General features: G+C 50.4%; 1 protein-coding gene across 1 annotated transcript; it reads right to left on the bottom strand.

The window, feature by feature from the left end:
• Positions 1–459: 459 nt before the first annotated feature.
• On the bottom strand, positions 460–7,926 carry Sp7 (Sp7 transcription factor). Its single transcript, XM_027950080.2, has 2 exons — positions 7,906–7,926; positions 460–1,725 (listed from the first exon to the last, which is right to left on the bottom strand). The coding sequence occupies exons 1-2, from the start codon at positions 7,924–7,926 to the stop codon at positions 460–462; spliced, it is 1,287 nt and encodes a 428-aa protein (XP_027805881.1).
• Between the last annotated feature and the right edge of the window lie 7,313 nt (positions 7,927–15,239).

Below are 15,239 nucleotides of genomic sequence, written 5' to 3'. Positions count from 1 at the left end.
TTGTGAAAAGGAAAAAAGCTCTGCAGAATGGAAAGCCGTGGAGTAAGTTGGGAACACAAGCCTGGAAGCTGAGTGATAGCAGTAAATAAGCTTGTGAAGCAGAAAGGAATTAGTAAGAGGGAGAAATAGTGTTGGGAAACTAAATGGAAAGAAAGTGAGTTGGCATGACAAAAGCCAAGGAGAGAAAAACTGTGAACAAGGGGTGAAGGAAAACCTAGGAACCAAGAGCTCAGGAATCGGGCACAAAGTGAGGGCCTGAGATGAGAGTTTGGCCGAAAGCCAGGCTCATGGCAAAAGGAGGAGGTGAGCTGAGCAGGCGTGCAAGGAGATAACCAGGTCCAGAATGGCCAAGGTAGAGCCTCAAAAGACAACATGCATGGAAAAGAGTGAGGGACAATAGTCCACAGAGCCAAGAAAGGCTGGCAAGGCGGCCCTGGCACTGGAGACCCTCCACCCAGCTCAGATCTCCAGCAGGTTGCTCTGCTCCGGGCTGCCTCCAGGGGCTTTCTCTGGGGGTGCTGGTGAGGCCGAAGGTCGGGGTGTCTGATTGGTCTCCTCTTCTCCCACGCCACGGCCCTCCCCTAGCTCCTTGGGGCCACTAGCAGGGGGTCCCGGGCCTGGCTCGCCATGGGTGCGCTGGTGTTTGCTCAGGTGGTCACTTCTGGTAAAGCGCTTAGAGCAGAGCAGGCAGGTGAACTTCTTCTCCCTGGTGTGAGTACGAACGTGGCGCTCCAGCTCATCGGAACGGGTGAACCTCTTGCCACAGAAAAGCCAGTTGCAGACAAAAGGCCTCTCTCCTGTGTGCCAGCGTAAGTGCGCCTTCAGGTGTGAGGCCTTGCCATACACTTTGCCACAGCCAGGGATGTGGCAGCTGTGAATGGGCTTCTTCCGCAGCCCAGCTGCTGCTGCCCCTAGCCGCTCTAGCTCCTGGCAGTTGGGGCAGTCACAGGAGGAGCGCCCTGCCCCACTGCCCCCATATCCACCGCTGGCCCCAGTGCCTGCACCCCGAGGTGGTTTGGCTCCACCACTCCCTTCCAGCTGCCCACTATTGCCAACAGCCTTGGGCTTATAGACATCTTGGGGCAGAACGTGCTGGGGCCCTGGTTGCAGGAGGTGGGGTGCTGGGTAGGGGGCTGGATTAAGGGGGTTAAAGTCAGATGGGTAGGTAGGTAGCTGGGGGTTCAGTGGAGGCTGAGCAGGGCCTGTGGGCAGCGTCCCTTGCAGCCCATCACCCTGGCCCTGCCCACCACCTAGCCAGTTGCCCCCAGGGTGCATGTCCCACCAAGGAGCAGGAGTGTTGCCTGGGCCTGGAGAGATGCCTGCATGGATGCCCGCCTTGTACCAAGAGCCGTATGGGTGTGCCATGTCCAGAGAGGTGTAGACACTGGGCAGGCAGTCAGAAGAGCTGTGTCCCTTGGGCATTAGTAGCCCAGGGTCCTGGGTGCCTGTGGGCCCAGGGAATGAATGAGAAAAAGGTGGGTAGTCATTGGCATAGCCAGAGGTGGGTGCTGGAGGACTGCCTGCAGGTGAGAGGAGCCCGTTGGTGCTTGAAAAGGGGGCTGGGTAGGCATCCCCCATGGTTTTGGGAGCTGAAAGATCAGAGTATGGCTTCTTTGTGCCTGCTTTGCCCAGTGTTGTTGAGTCCCGCAGAGGGCTGGAGCCACCAAATTTGCTGCATGCAGCTGTCAACATGGCCAAGGGACTGGAGCCATAGTGAGCATCCTCCTGTGGAAAGAAGGAAGCACTGCTTAGGGGAAGAGGAGAAGGCAGAAGAAAGGGCAAAACTCTAGGACTGAGACCTAGAGACATGAAGAATGGAGCAGAGGGGTCAGGGAAGAGTTGGAAAGGATAGGGGATTAGAGGGAAGAGTGGTGCGCTAGTGAGGCTTTGCATCCAGGCAGAACTAAATTAGAGTCATGAGGGCTGGGGTTGTGGCTCAGTAGTAGAGCGCTTGCCTAGCATGGGTGAGTCACTGGGTTCGATCCTCAGCACCACATAAAATAAAGGTATTGTGTCCACTTGGGGGGGCTGGGGATGTGGCTCAAGCGGTAGTGTGCTTTCCTGGCATGCGCGGGGAGCTGAGTTCGATCCTCAGCACCAAATAAAAATAAAATAAAGATGTTGTGTCCATCGAAAACTAAAAAATAAATATTAAAAAATTCTCTCTCGGGCTGAGGATGTGGCTCAAGTGGTAGCATGCTCGCCTGGCATGCGCGGGGCGCTGGGTTCGATCCTCAGCACCATATACAAATAAAAAATAAGGATGTTGTGTCCACTGAAAACTGAAAAATAAATATATTTTTAAAATTCTCTCTCAAAAAAAAAAATGGGGGCTGGGGATGTGGCTCAGTGGTTGAGTGCCCCGGAGATCAGTCCCTGATGCTGCCCCCACCAAAAAAAAAAAAAAGAAAGGAAAATGGAGGCCCAAGACTTCAGCCAAAGAGGCAGGAAGCAGAGACCATGTGGAGTTGTTAGGGATATGTAAAGGCCTTCGAGGAACAGGAGACTCTAAATGACTGAGAAGAGCTGGGATAGAAGCAGCAGTTAATACTGGGCATGGTGGCACATGCCTGTAATCCCAGCCACTTGTGAGGCTGAGGCAGGAGGATAGTAAGTTCAAGGCCAACCTCAGCAACTTATGAGAATCTGTCTCAAAATAAAAAATAAAAAGAGCTGAGAATGTAGTTCATTGGCAAAGTATCCCTGTATTCAATCACCAATACCAAAAAGAAGAGGAAGAGGAGGAGGAAGAGGCAACAGCTTAGTGAGGTGAAAATTATGATCTCAATGCTGGGAAGCAGGTTTATAACAGAAAGAAATTACAGTCAGGGACTCAGAAAAAAAGATGTAACTCAAAGAGCAGCATGGAGCCAAGCACAGTGTCCAACACCTGTAGTGCCAGCTACTTGTAAGGCTGAGACAGGAGTATCCCTTGAGCCCATGAGTTCAAGACCTGCTTGATTTAGGACAACATAACAAGACCTTGTCTCAAAAAAAAAAAATTTTTTTAAAGGTAGAAAAAGAAGTATTAGGAAATCATATCTGCCCCCCATTCTAGATTTTGCTGGCTTCACCCTTTATTCCACTTGCTGCCTCTGCTTCATCTCCTCACTTAGGCAGTGACCTGGTCTCCCTGAGGTCCCAAGTCCGCATGTCCCTAGTAAGGAATCTCTTGGCAGGCACTCTGGGACTGGGAGACAAGAGGAAGCAACAGCAGAGACACTGGGACATTGAGAGGCAATAGGGCTGCCGCCAAGCCAGGACTGTGGCTGAGGCAAGAATGTCTTTCATACAAGCAGTGGGCACCTCCTGCTTCATGGTACCAGCTGGTGGGTGGAAGAGCCCAAAGTCTTCAGACCCCTCCAAGGCAGGGAATTGGAGTAGCTAAGATACTGACTCACAGCCATATCCCTCCATGCCTCAATATTCCCCAACATGTAGCCTATGTCACTAGTTTCTCTTCACCTTTCCAGTGTAGTGAGTGAAGGAAGACATGCATGTTGTACTTGAGAGGATCTTTTGGAAATGCAGAGGTATCTCCTTAATGCCCATCAGGCTACTGCTATCAAGTCATACCACACTTAAGACCACCTCCCTCAGGAGCTCATGGTAACCCTCCCTAGGTCAGACTTAGGACCTCCCAGGAGGAGATGCCCTCCAGTATCCCTGGCTAACATACACATGTTTCTATTACTAAGAATTTGACAAAAAAAAAAAAAAGCATTCAAAAGCTGATCCTGTAGAGTTCCCTGCTTGAGTTTCTCAAAAGCCAATTGCCTGGTGTCTTTCTAGTAGAGTTAAGAACCCCAAAGGGACTGCATATATAGCTCAGTGGTAGAATGCTTGCCTAGCACACACAGGGGTCCTGGGTTCAATCCCAAGTACTGTTTAAAAAAAAGAGAGAGAGAGGGCTGGGATTGTGGCTCGTGGTAGAGTGATCACCTAGCATGTGTGAGGCCCTGAGTTCGATCCTCAGCACCACATAAAAATAAATAAAATAACGATATTTAAAAAAAAGAAAGGAAAAAAAAAAGAATCCAGGGGTTTTAGAGCTGCCTAGCAGCTCCAAGCATGTGGTAAGTGTGTGTGATACCGAAACTAGAGATAGGTCTGGGATCTCAGGGTTGCAATGAGTGGAGTGGACACTCACTACTGCTGTATTATTCCCCAAGTACAAACCAGCTGTTCCCCCTGTCTAACCAATTGGCTCCTTGGGATCCCAAATTTGAGCCACTAGTAGGTTTGTTTACTAGTCAGAGGCTTCCCTGGAGCCTCTGATACCCCAGAAGGTTAGTTAAGGCAGGATCTGACTCCTGCCCCACTGGCAGGACAGGTGGGAACATGGAGTTAGAAGGACACCTAGACACCAGGGTGCAAAGGACCCCTACAAAGAATAAGGAAGTGCCATAAAAGCCTCAGAGGACAGGGACAAGAGGTGAGAACTGGAATTAAGAGGCAGAAATGGGCAGGACCTGAAAAAGCAGAAAGGTGAAAAGACAAAAAGGAGGGAGAGAGAGGAAAGCAGAATAAACAAAGAAGGAGAGGTGGTGGAAATGAGCCTTGGCTAGAAAAGCTAAGGAAAACAGAGGCAAAGACAGAGGGGGAGAAGAGAGGCTGGGAGTGGGGGGCGAGGCAGCGTACTTCCTACCTAAGAGAAAACCACCGTGGTGCTGGGCCCCAGAAAACCCCCAGACCAAGCCACTCCTCCCTCCTTCTCCCCCTTGACCGCCCCCTCCCCCTCTGCCCAGCCCGGCTCCGATGGTTTCCCTGTGGTCGGTTTATTTTTAAAAACGCCGACGCCGTCCCCCGCCCGGCCCTCACACTGTGGCCACAGGGGCCTCAGCCAAGCCCAGGGACCCCACCCAGTTGTGGGGAGGGAAGGAGGGGTGAAAGGAGGCAGCCGGCCTCAAGCCAATAGGAGACCCCAGCCCTGGGTTGCTGAGGCCCTGGGGCCCCTGCAGTCAGGGAAGGAGAGGCAGGGCACCAGAGCCACCAGACTCTCCTGGGGGACCAAAAGCAGTGCATGCGGCTGAGTTTCACCATAGTCTCAATTTCCTTTTCTGGCTGATTGCTCTCTCCTGAAAACTAGAGGAGAGGGTCCCGCTTTAGGGGTCTGAATATGTGCCCCATACCCCATCAAATGTCTTGCCTTCCAGGACCCAAGATTCCCACCCTACATTTATTTGTCTCCTGCCCACAGCCTTGAACCCAGCATCCCCCCCCCCAAAAAAAAAAGAAGAAGAAGAAAGAAAGAGCGACACCCGCACCCCACCCCACCCCCCAAAAAACACGTTTAAAGTACTGAAGGGGAGTCCTTGGAGAAAGAACAAGATAGAAGCTGTCCCAACTCTCTCACCCAGACATGGAGTGGGGCAAGAGGACCCCCTTCTTCCAAGGAGCTTACAGTGTAATGCCCAGCCCCACCACCCAATGGAAAAGTCTACTATAGGGCTGGGGCTGTAGCTCAGTGGCAGAGCACTTGCCTTGCATGTGTGAGGCACTGGGTTCCATCCTTAGCACCGCATAAAAATGAAACAAATAAAATAAAGGCATTCTGTCCATCTACTACTACAAAAAAAAAAAATTTTTTTTTTTTTTAAAGAAAAGTCTACTATACATCTGACAGCTGGCTGGCCTTAGGTTCTGACCACCCAATGTCCCCATTCCTAGTTTTTAACTTTCTAGTCTTCTTCCAAGTTTCTTAGTTCTCCTGGCTTCCCAATTCTTTTCCTCTTTCTTTCTATCTTTTCCTTTTCCTTTTCTTTCTTTCTTTTCTTTTTTCTTTTTGGAAGAAGGTGACAGTGTATGTAGGGTGCTGATGATCAAACTCAGGGCCTCACATGTTAGGCAAGTGCTCTACCTCCGAGCTCTATCTCTAGTCCATTGCCCAATTTTCCATTCCTACCTCCCCCCTCCCACATATCTCTCTCTCCCAGATTCCCCTGCTTTTTACTGTATCCAGGTGAGCCTCCCATCACACAGCAGCTGCTTCCCTCTCTGCACCCCAGGTTCTTCCCACTGCCAGGCAGAAAGATTCCCAAAGAGATAGGGAAGAATTTGAAGGCCCAGGTAACCAAAGACCAGGTGAAAGAGATGGAGGGACTGGAGAGCCTTTGTGCTGAGGGCATCTTCAACTCACAGGGAGTGATGGGACTTGAAAACCTAACTTCCACAACAGACTCCTCCTATTTCCACATGCACCCCCAATCCTGTCTATCCAGCAAGCCTCTGGGCTGCCCTTCCCCCAGGCACCACTGCCACGCTGGCAACACTGGCATGATGCCTATGCCCACTGACACTACCCCTGCCCTGACTGGACCCAGGATTTTCATGTACATTCTTCCAGCTTCAAGGCTAATGTTGCATTGATGGCTCAATAAAAAGTCTACTGGGGAGATGGTAAGAGGACAGCTGTCCCCATTGCCTGAGGGTAAAGAATAGCACTTGGGGACCCCTCATTGGATACAGAATAGTAAGAAGCATGGTGTCTGCCTCATTGGCATGCATGCCATTCCCTCAAACTCAGCCACAAACTCACTATCTCACAGTCTTACACAGATACCATTCCTCACTTGAACTATCACCACCCAGATGCCCAGTCTCTCTCTCTCTCTCTCTCTCTCTCTCTCTCTCTCACACACACACACACACACACCACACCTGTAGTATCACAATTCAGCTGTGTAAAGTCACACTTGACTGTACTCTAACACTTCCATGCAGCCAATAGACACAAGTGTCAAAGAACTGCTGTTCCATCTCACACACACCTCTTCTTCAGGTTGAATGAGTTGACTTCCTGTTTGGCCCATCACCCTGGGATTTGTTAGGGCACCAGAAACAAAGATTGGAGTTTCTGAATGCCAGAAGAATAGGGGAGATTTAAGGCTACTGAAAAGAATTGACTCTCAAGGAGGGCTCTTTAACCCCAAATTCCTTCAGAGGGACCCAGAAAGCAGGACAGAGATGGTGACAGAGAAACAGAGTCAGAGAGCCAGAAGCTGGGAGAACTCAGGTCCTGAGCAGTTGTGAGTCCTCCAATTCTGTGCTTTAGGTTCCCCAGAAGCCCTGGGAGAGTCAGTGATTTCTCAAGACCCAAACCTCCATGGTACCCTAGTTCCATCCATCCCCAGTGCCAGAGGCAAGGGATACTGGGGTCCCAGCCTAGAGGGGAAGTGGCCCAGTCCGCCCTGGAGCCTCCCACTCCCAAAATAGAGCTGAGTTTGTCTTTGGCTGAAAGCTAAATATTTGTGAGCTGGGCAGGCGGCCTCAGACCCTGTCCCTCCTCCTTGGTTCCCTCTCAGGCCTGGGCTCAGTTCCCCTGGTCAGTCCCCCCCACACACACACCCGCCCTTGCAGGGCTGCCCTCCTCCTCTCCTTTCAGCCTACCTCCTCTCCACACACCGGCTCACAGGCCCAGCCCCTCCCCCACACAGACCAAACAAGATCCTACTTAGGCCAGGAATCCTAGGGCACCAGAGTCCCCAAAGAACTATAGCCAATTGCTACTCCATGCCCACTCAGCCAGTCCTCTCTGCCTTCCCTTTCTCCCATCTGCTGGTATCCGTTTGTATCTGTTTCCACCCCTCTCTTCTTCCTCCTTTTCTCATTGCTTTTCCACTCCTCAGTTAGTGGCTTAGTTGACCTTAGGGGTCCATGCCTTCCCACCCAATGTTCTCTCACCCTCCTCTGACTGTCCTTTGACTCCTGACCCTATACTTCCCTGCCTTTTCTCCTGCCCCCTGCTGGCCCCTCCATGGAGCCCACTCCTCTCTTCTCAACAGAAGGACCCTGGAAGTGACAAGCACCACAGCTACTGTCTATGTGAGTTGAGGGGGTGGGGTGGGCAGGGATTAGGACTTTAGGGTTGTGGCTGGTTTCCTAGGGGGAGGAGGGGGCAGTTACCTCAAGCAGGGAGGACGCCATCCTGAGGCTGGGGAACGGGTCCCAAGGAGCCAGGCAGATGGAGAGAGCCGAGCCGGAGAGAGGGAGAGGGGAGAGGGAGGGAGAATGGGAGAATGGGAGAGAAGAGATCTAAAGTTAGAAGGGACTGGGGGGTGGGGGGTGGGGGGGCTGCTCTCTGTCTGTAGGGATCCACCCTCTAATTACAGCTTTCCCAGCGGAGAAGGCTCCGGATCCAATGAGGAGGGCGAGAGAGGGAGGCAGAGGGTCCAAATTTCCTGCTCCATTTGCTGAGCTCCCCAAAGAAGGGATCTGGGAGGGAGAAGAGAAAAGGGGCATCCAGGGAAGGGGTGGGAAGGAGGAAGGGGTAACAGGAGCATGGACAAGTTGTCAGGGCTTCTTTGGGGGTGCCCTAGGGAAAGGTTAAAGGGATGGTGGACCCAGGTGTCCTATACACCCCCAACAACCCCATAGGCTTCTGTGGGCAGCCCTCCCAGAGCTCTTAGCATCTTGTACCTGGGGGAACCTGAGGCTGGCTGTCCCAAGTCTCTCCTCGCTGGAGGTCTGGCAGGGAGAGTGCAGGCAACGGGTGGCCTGAGGGTGCTGGGAGGGATCCGCTCCTCTCCCAGGCCAGCTCCACTCCTTTTCCCACTGGGCTCTGATCTTACAATCCTACTCTGACTCCAGAGTCCTTGCTGCTGCTCGGTGGCGACGCGGCTTCTGCTGCTGCTGCTGCTACTGCTGCTGCCGAGGCTGCTGCCGCCCGCCGCTGCTGAGGGAAGGAACAGGAGGGAAAAGGAACAAACCCCAAACCACTAATTAGAGATCCAAGGGGGGGGGATGGGGGACTGGGGACGACACTCTCAGAGAGACTGGAACACACTGACATACACACTCATGGACAAACACGGGGATGATGCATGCACACCACATGTATACACGCGGCACTACCCACACAGGTACTGCCACTGTCATGAATGAACACAGAAAAACTCACATACAAATGAACATGGAGACACGCTGGGGGCACATACCCCCCACACACTTGAGCTCACCACAAAGATGCTTACCTCCCCATTCACCCACATCGAACTCAGAAGAGCTGTGTGTGTGTGTGTGTGTGTGTGTGTGTTGTGTGGGCCAGGAGGGAAGGTGTGCCCAGGGGTGGAGGCTTCTGCTGCCCAAACTTTTAGGGTCACTGAAGTAGGTTTAAGAGCCAGACCTGGAAGAAGGGGTGTAGAGTAGGAAAGGGCTGGGCACAGGCTTAAGGATCCCTTAGTCTTCCTCTTTCCAGTGCCTCAGTTTCACTGCTAGGAAGTGATATTTAGGCTCACCTTGCTTTTTATGGCAGAACCTTGGAATCTGGCTCTAAAAAAACTTAAGGCAGGCAGGAATGAGGATTAGGGCAGAGCTCTTTGGGTCAACTCATACATGCCTATGCTTAGCCCCTTTGGGTTACCCGCCTACAAAAAAAAAAAAAAAAAGTGCCCTAGCCTCTCTTATTCCTTAACAGTTACCCAGTTGCCATTCTTGAGTGGGGTAGTTCTTTTCATAAGTGATCATACTTCACAGGTTCCACTGCTCACATTGCCTTGCACCATTCCCTCAGCAACAAAAAGAACTGAAGTGAAAGCTTAATCAGGACTTCCTAACTCTGACTTCCCATCAAAATGGGATAGAAGAAAGCTGGCCATAGTGGTGCACACCTATAATTCCAGTGGCTTTGGAAACTGAGGCAGAGGATCGCAAGTTCAAGGCCTGCCACAGCAATTTGTTGAGGCCCTGTCTCAAAATAAAAAATGAAAAGGACTGGGCATATAGCTCAATGGCAGGGCACTGCTGGGTTTAATCCCCAGTACCAAAACACATACACACACACACACACACACAAACACACACACATACACGCATACACACATGAAAAGTAGAGAAGGAAGGTGAACCATATTGGGAAAGGGGAACCCAAAAGGTCTGTTAACTGACAGATGGGTCCTGGGGTAAGTTTATGGGAGAAAGAAGACTGGGCCACCAAGTGGTAGAACCAGCATCTGTCCCACTGTAGTGTGTGTGTGTGTGGGGGGGGGGCTAGCAAGGGTTGTTAGGCAGGTTTTTTCTCCAACACAACCCTGGGTCCCCTCCCAGCCCTGCCTGTCTTTCCCCACTTTCTTTCCTTTCCTCACTTTCTCTTCCTAACCGTGCTTCTTTTGTACTCCCAGCTCTCCAAGGAAAAAGCTGGGAGGTGAAAGGAGCAGATAGAGGTCCAGGGAGGGTACACAGCAGCTGAAGCAGCAAGCAGGAACCAAGTTCAGGGTAGGACCAGGAGTTCTGGATTCCAACCATAGGACGTATTTCCCCACAAGGAATCCTGTGAGCCCAACTTTGCAGGAAGGGGTTAGGAACCAGGTGGCCTTCAGACAAAGGTAATGAAGCAAAAGGAGAAACACAGAAGGACCAAGAGACATAAGAGCAAGTGATACAGTCCAAGAGAATCAGAAGAGACATCAAAAGGCGTAAGAAAGAGGGAAAAGGAAAATAGAAGACCAGATATGTGGCTTTGGAAAAGCCAGAGAGAGCAGGAAAAAAAAAAAAAAACAACTAAAAGAGGAACAAAGATGGAGAGACAATGGCTTAGAAGAACAGGGGAATAGCCAGAGGCTTGGCCAGGTCTGGAGGAGGTGGAGGGTTAAGTAGCCAGCAGGTGGGGGGGCGGGGAGGGAGTATAAATAGCACATAATTGTGTCCGATGATTACATGGGCCACCCCACCCGTCTGCCCTAGAGGAAGTGCCCGTGGTGGGGTGTCCCTGTGACCTTGCTGTCTCCCCCTGGTTGCCTGGTTGGGGGGGTAGTTTAGCCTGAGCCTCGGTGCTAGTTGGATTTCTGGGGTCCCTAGATCAGAAGTTGGGAGAAGAAAGGCAGGCATTAGAGAAATTGCTGTATTGCCAATAGAAGAGAGTCAAACCAGTTAGATCAGGCAGGAAACTGAGGCAGGGGAGAAATCTGAGACAGCAGGTGTGAGAGGGGATGGTGCTCAAACTAGATTGGAGAAGAAAAAAAAAAAAGACTGAAAGGGAAAAAGAAAAAGGGTAGGGCTGGGGTTGTGGCTCAGTGGTACAGTGCTTGTCTAGCATGTGTGCGGCCCTGGGTTCGAGTCTCAGTACCACATAAACAAATAAATAAAGGAGTTGTGTCCATCTACAACTAAAAGTAGTTTTGTTTTTTTTTAAGGGTAAAAAGATTAAATGAAGGACAGGACTGGGGGAGGAGATTAGGAGAAGGATCAACCTTCTTTACTTCCCTTGTGGACTTTAGTAACCCTTAATCCTTCCTGGGAAGTGGCAGAAGTGTTCAAACCCAAAGAATGCTAGAAAAGAAAAAGAAGGAGCAGGGTCCTGGGAAATGTGAAGCAGAGCCCTTGATGTATCAACCCCAATAGGATAGCCCTGGACTCAGACCATGACCCCCATCAAAGTTCTGCACCAAACTGGCAGAGTGGCTGCCCAAAGCCCTCTGTAGCCCTCAGTCCTGCCTGCCTTAGGTCCTGGCTTCTGACTTCTTCCACACCCATTTTAAACATAGTACTGCAGCCGAGCTGAGGTCCTGGTATTCCTGGGTCTTGTTCCCCACCCTACTTCCCCAGTGCGTAGAGGGTAGGGGCAGCAACTGGAATCCCTTACCAAGGACCCACTTCCACCCTCTCAGGCCTCCCTCAGCCCAGCCTCCCAGGGGGTGGGGCAGCCCAGGCAGAGGCGCCATGTGGCAGGGGCGGGTAGAGGCTGCGGCTCTGGTCCTTCCAGTATAAACCCCCTAGGCATCTGGTTTCTATCCACCACCCCCCACCACCCTAGGGGCCCCTCAGCCTCCGCCCATGGCCACCCAGACACTGAGCTCCCAGCGATGGACGCCCCTGAAGGAAGGGGTGGGATAGTACCTTTCTGATCTCCCAATGCCAGGACTGGGTTGAACCGCAGAGACCACTCCCTTCTCTCCCTCCCCTGGGAGAATCAGGGTGGGCTTTCTAGGCTATAGGAGTTGAATCTGGAACCTACCTCATTCTGTCTAATGATTTTGGATCTTTTTGGAAAGGTCAGTGGGAGTAGAGAGAGAGCAAAACCTTGGGAGAGTGAGAGACCTCTAACTGCTACCCTGGAGGGAAGCTCCCTCCTTCCTCACCCACTGATGTCTGAATGTGTCACTCATCAGGTATGTATTACAGTATGTGTCAATCTCTACTTCAGGGGTTCTGCTTGCTGTTCACTGGTGAGTCTGTCTAGGGTAGACAAACTTATAAAGCATCAAGGGAAAGGATGGATCCCCTTGGATTAGGGCCCTCAGAAGGAGCCTAATCAAAAGAGTGGACAGAGGACAGTGGGTGAGGAAGGAGGGATCTTTCCTCCACAATAGTGACATGACATGCGTTCAGATGCATACATTTGCACACATGCTAGGTAACATGCTAGGTAACTCATTCACATATATGAACTATGCAGACACCCACGTGATATGTACATACCACTCTGATACATACATATGCTATACACATAATATCTACCTCAAGCCTTTTAATCCTTAATTATAAAAAGGCACACACCATTGTATGTACAAGCACATACAAACTCATGGTTACATAATATACTTCATGAATCCACACATACATTTATTACATACAGCTTTATTTTATTTATTTATATGTGGTGCTGAGAATTGAACCCAGGGCCTCACACATGCTAGCCAAGTGTTCTACTGCTGAGCCACAACCCCAGCCCCCCCCCCCATACTCTTATCAATACATACAGCTCTACTCACAGAAAAATGTCACTTGCATACACACTGGCCTATCACCATAACTTTACTGCTTGAGAAATTCCTGAGGACTATTTTTTGGGATATTTTGTTTTGTTTCATTTGTGATTCTGGGGGATCAGATGTGCTTCATCTCAAGCCCTTTTTATTTTGAGATAGGGTCTTGCTAAATTGCTGAGGTTGGACTCCAACTTGTGATCCTCCTGCCTCAGCCTCCTGAGTAGTTGGGATTACAGGCATGTGTCATCATACCCAGTTCCTGTGAACTCCTAATTTAGCAACCCCTCTCCCTACAAGAACCTGGGGATGAGGGTGATGTGAAAACAACTGCCAGTCCTACAAATTGCTGCCTCCACCTCCTACTATTTTAGGTACCTCCTGTGTTCCTTTGGGTATCTTTGATCCTTTACTCCTCCACATCTACCAGAGTTCAGAGACTCAGATGGCCCCAGCGAACTCCTTGGCCCTGGGGAATCCCAGCATGCCCACCCCCACCCAGGCCAGTTCTGCGGCCCTGCTGACTCATCTCTCCCTCTGTGGAGCTCCCCAACCACAGGGGCCTGGAAGAGAAGCTTGGAAAGTTGCACTCATGTCCCGGGCCCTGGGTCTGGCCACTACCCCCCCATGCACCCAGGCCCAGCCCTCATCTCCAGAGATGACTCCAATAATAGAGAACATAGAGGAGATGAGAAAGAAGTCTGAGTGCAGAGAAACAGAAAGACAAGGGAAAACAGAGATGGTGGAGATATAGACAAGGGACCTGAGAGTAGTTGCTGATCTGGTAAGGTTCTCCAAGAGCAATGGTCCTAGTGACCAGAGAAACTTGTTTGGTTCAGGCCATCTACTTGTGGTCTCAAGACATGCAGACTGCATGGTGACACAGGCCTATAATCCCAACAGTGTGAAAGACTGAGACAGGAGAATCACAAATTCCAGGCCAGCACTGGGCGCATGCCTGGAATCCAGTGGCTCCGGAGGCTGAACCAGGAGGATTGCAAATTCAAAGTCAGCCTCAGTAACAACAAGGCACTAAGCAACTCAGTAGGACCCTGTCTCTAAATAAAATACAAAATAGGGCTGGGGATGTGGTTCAGTGGTTCACTCACTGGGATTACATGTATGCACCACTGTCCCCAGCTAACCAGTATTAATTCAATGCTGACATTGTGCATACCTGTAATCCTAGAGTGCACCTGAGTTCAATCCCTGGTACCAAAAAAAGAAAGAAATTTAAGGCCACCCTGGGCAACTTAGAACTTCAGCAACCTAGAGAGACCCTGTCTCAAAATAAAAAAATAAATGGAACTGGGAGAACAGCTCAGTGGTAAAGCATCCTTGAGTTAAATCCCTACTGGGAAAAAAAAAAATGGAGACTACTCAGTGCCCTGACCCAGCATTCTCAGCCTAGGGTTCAGGCAACTTGAACTGTAAAAGACAAAACTGAGGACTCAGGGAAGACAAGGCTGATAAGTGCCATATTTGACAGTTTGGAAAAGGAGCTCCCCACCCCCACAAATATGTATACACATTTGAATGCACAAGCATACTCCATCACTCTCTCTAAATCTTGCCATCCCCTCTTCCAGCACCAAGCTCGCAAGGCAGTCCTGGCTCCTGTCTTCCCTGAACCTCAGTCTTCTTTGTTGACATTTGAGCCCTTAGATGATACAGCAGTTTCAGGAGAGGCAGAATCCGAAAGAGAAGTGCTATGAAAGGAGAAGGAAGGAACAAGACAGCTGGGGACAGAAAGGACAGTGGAGGGAAAGGAAAGACTGAGGTCTAATCCTGGAACAAGGGAGCCTACCCTGACTCAGTGGCTCACATGGGTCAGCATTGAATTAAGACTGGTTAGCTGGGGACAGTGGTGCATACCTGTAATCCCAGCTACTCAGGAGGATAAGACAGGAAGAGCATAAAATGAAGGACAGCCTAGACCACTTAGCAGGACCCTGTATTAAAAAAAAAAAAGAGAGAGAGAGAGCCAGGCACAGTGGCACAGGCCTGTAATCCCAGAAGTTCAGGAGGCAGAGACAGGAGGCTTGCGAGTTCAAAGCCAGACTCAGCAATTTATTAAGGCACTCAACAACTTAGTGAGACCCTGTCTCTAATAAAATACAAAATAGGGTTAGGGATGTGGCTCAGTGGTTGAGTGCCCCTGAAGTCAGTCCCAGTACAAAAAAAGAAAAGAAAGAAAAAAACACTGGGGACTGGGGATGTAGCTCAGTGGTAGAACATTTGCCTAGTATGTGCAAAGCCCTGGGTTCAGTTCTCACCATAAAAAAATAAAATAAGACCCTGGTCATCTCTAGGAAATGTCCCTATATTAAAAAGATATGCTGGAATATGATATTGAAATATATTAGGCTCTTTAAACAAACAGAACATGGGATGTTGGAGTCCCAATAACACCTTCTATCCCTAGGAATGGGACTGAACAAACCAAGGGAATGATCTTTCAAAATCCTAAATATAGCTGGGTGTGTGGTACATGCCTAGAATATTAGTAACTCAAGAGGCTGAGGCAGGAGGATCACA

Source organism: Marmota flaviventris, chromosome 3 (genome assembly GCF_047511675.1).
Source record: "Marmota flaviventris isolate mMarFla1 chromosome 3, mMarFla1.hap1, whole genome shotgun sequence".
Lineage (NCBI taxonomy): Eukaryota > Metazoa > Chordata > Mammalia > Rodentia > Sciuridae > Marmota > Marmota flaviventris.
This window is presented reverse-complemented; position numbering and strand designations above follow the sequence as displayed.

Coding starts and splice junctions, on each gene's coding strand:
- Sp7 (XM_027950080.2), bottom strand. CDS start 7,926: ATGGCGTCCTCCCTGCTTGAG. Junction 1,726..7,905: donor TGGCGTCCTCCCTGCTTGAG/GTAACTGCCCCC, acceptor TTCTTTCCACAG/GAGGATGCTCACTATGGCTC.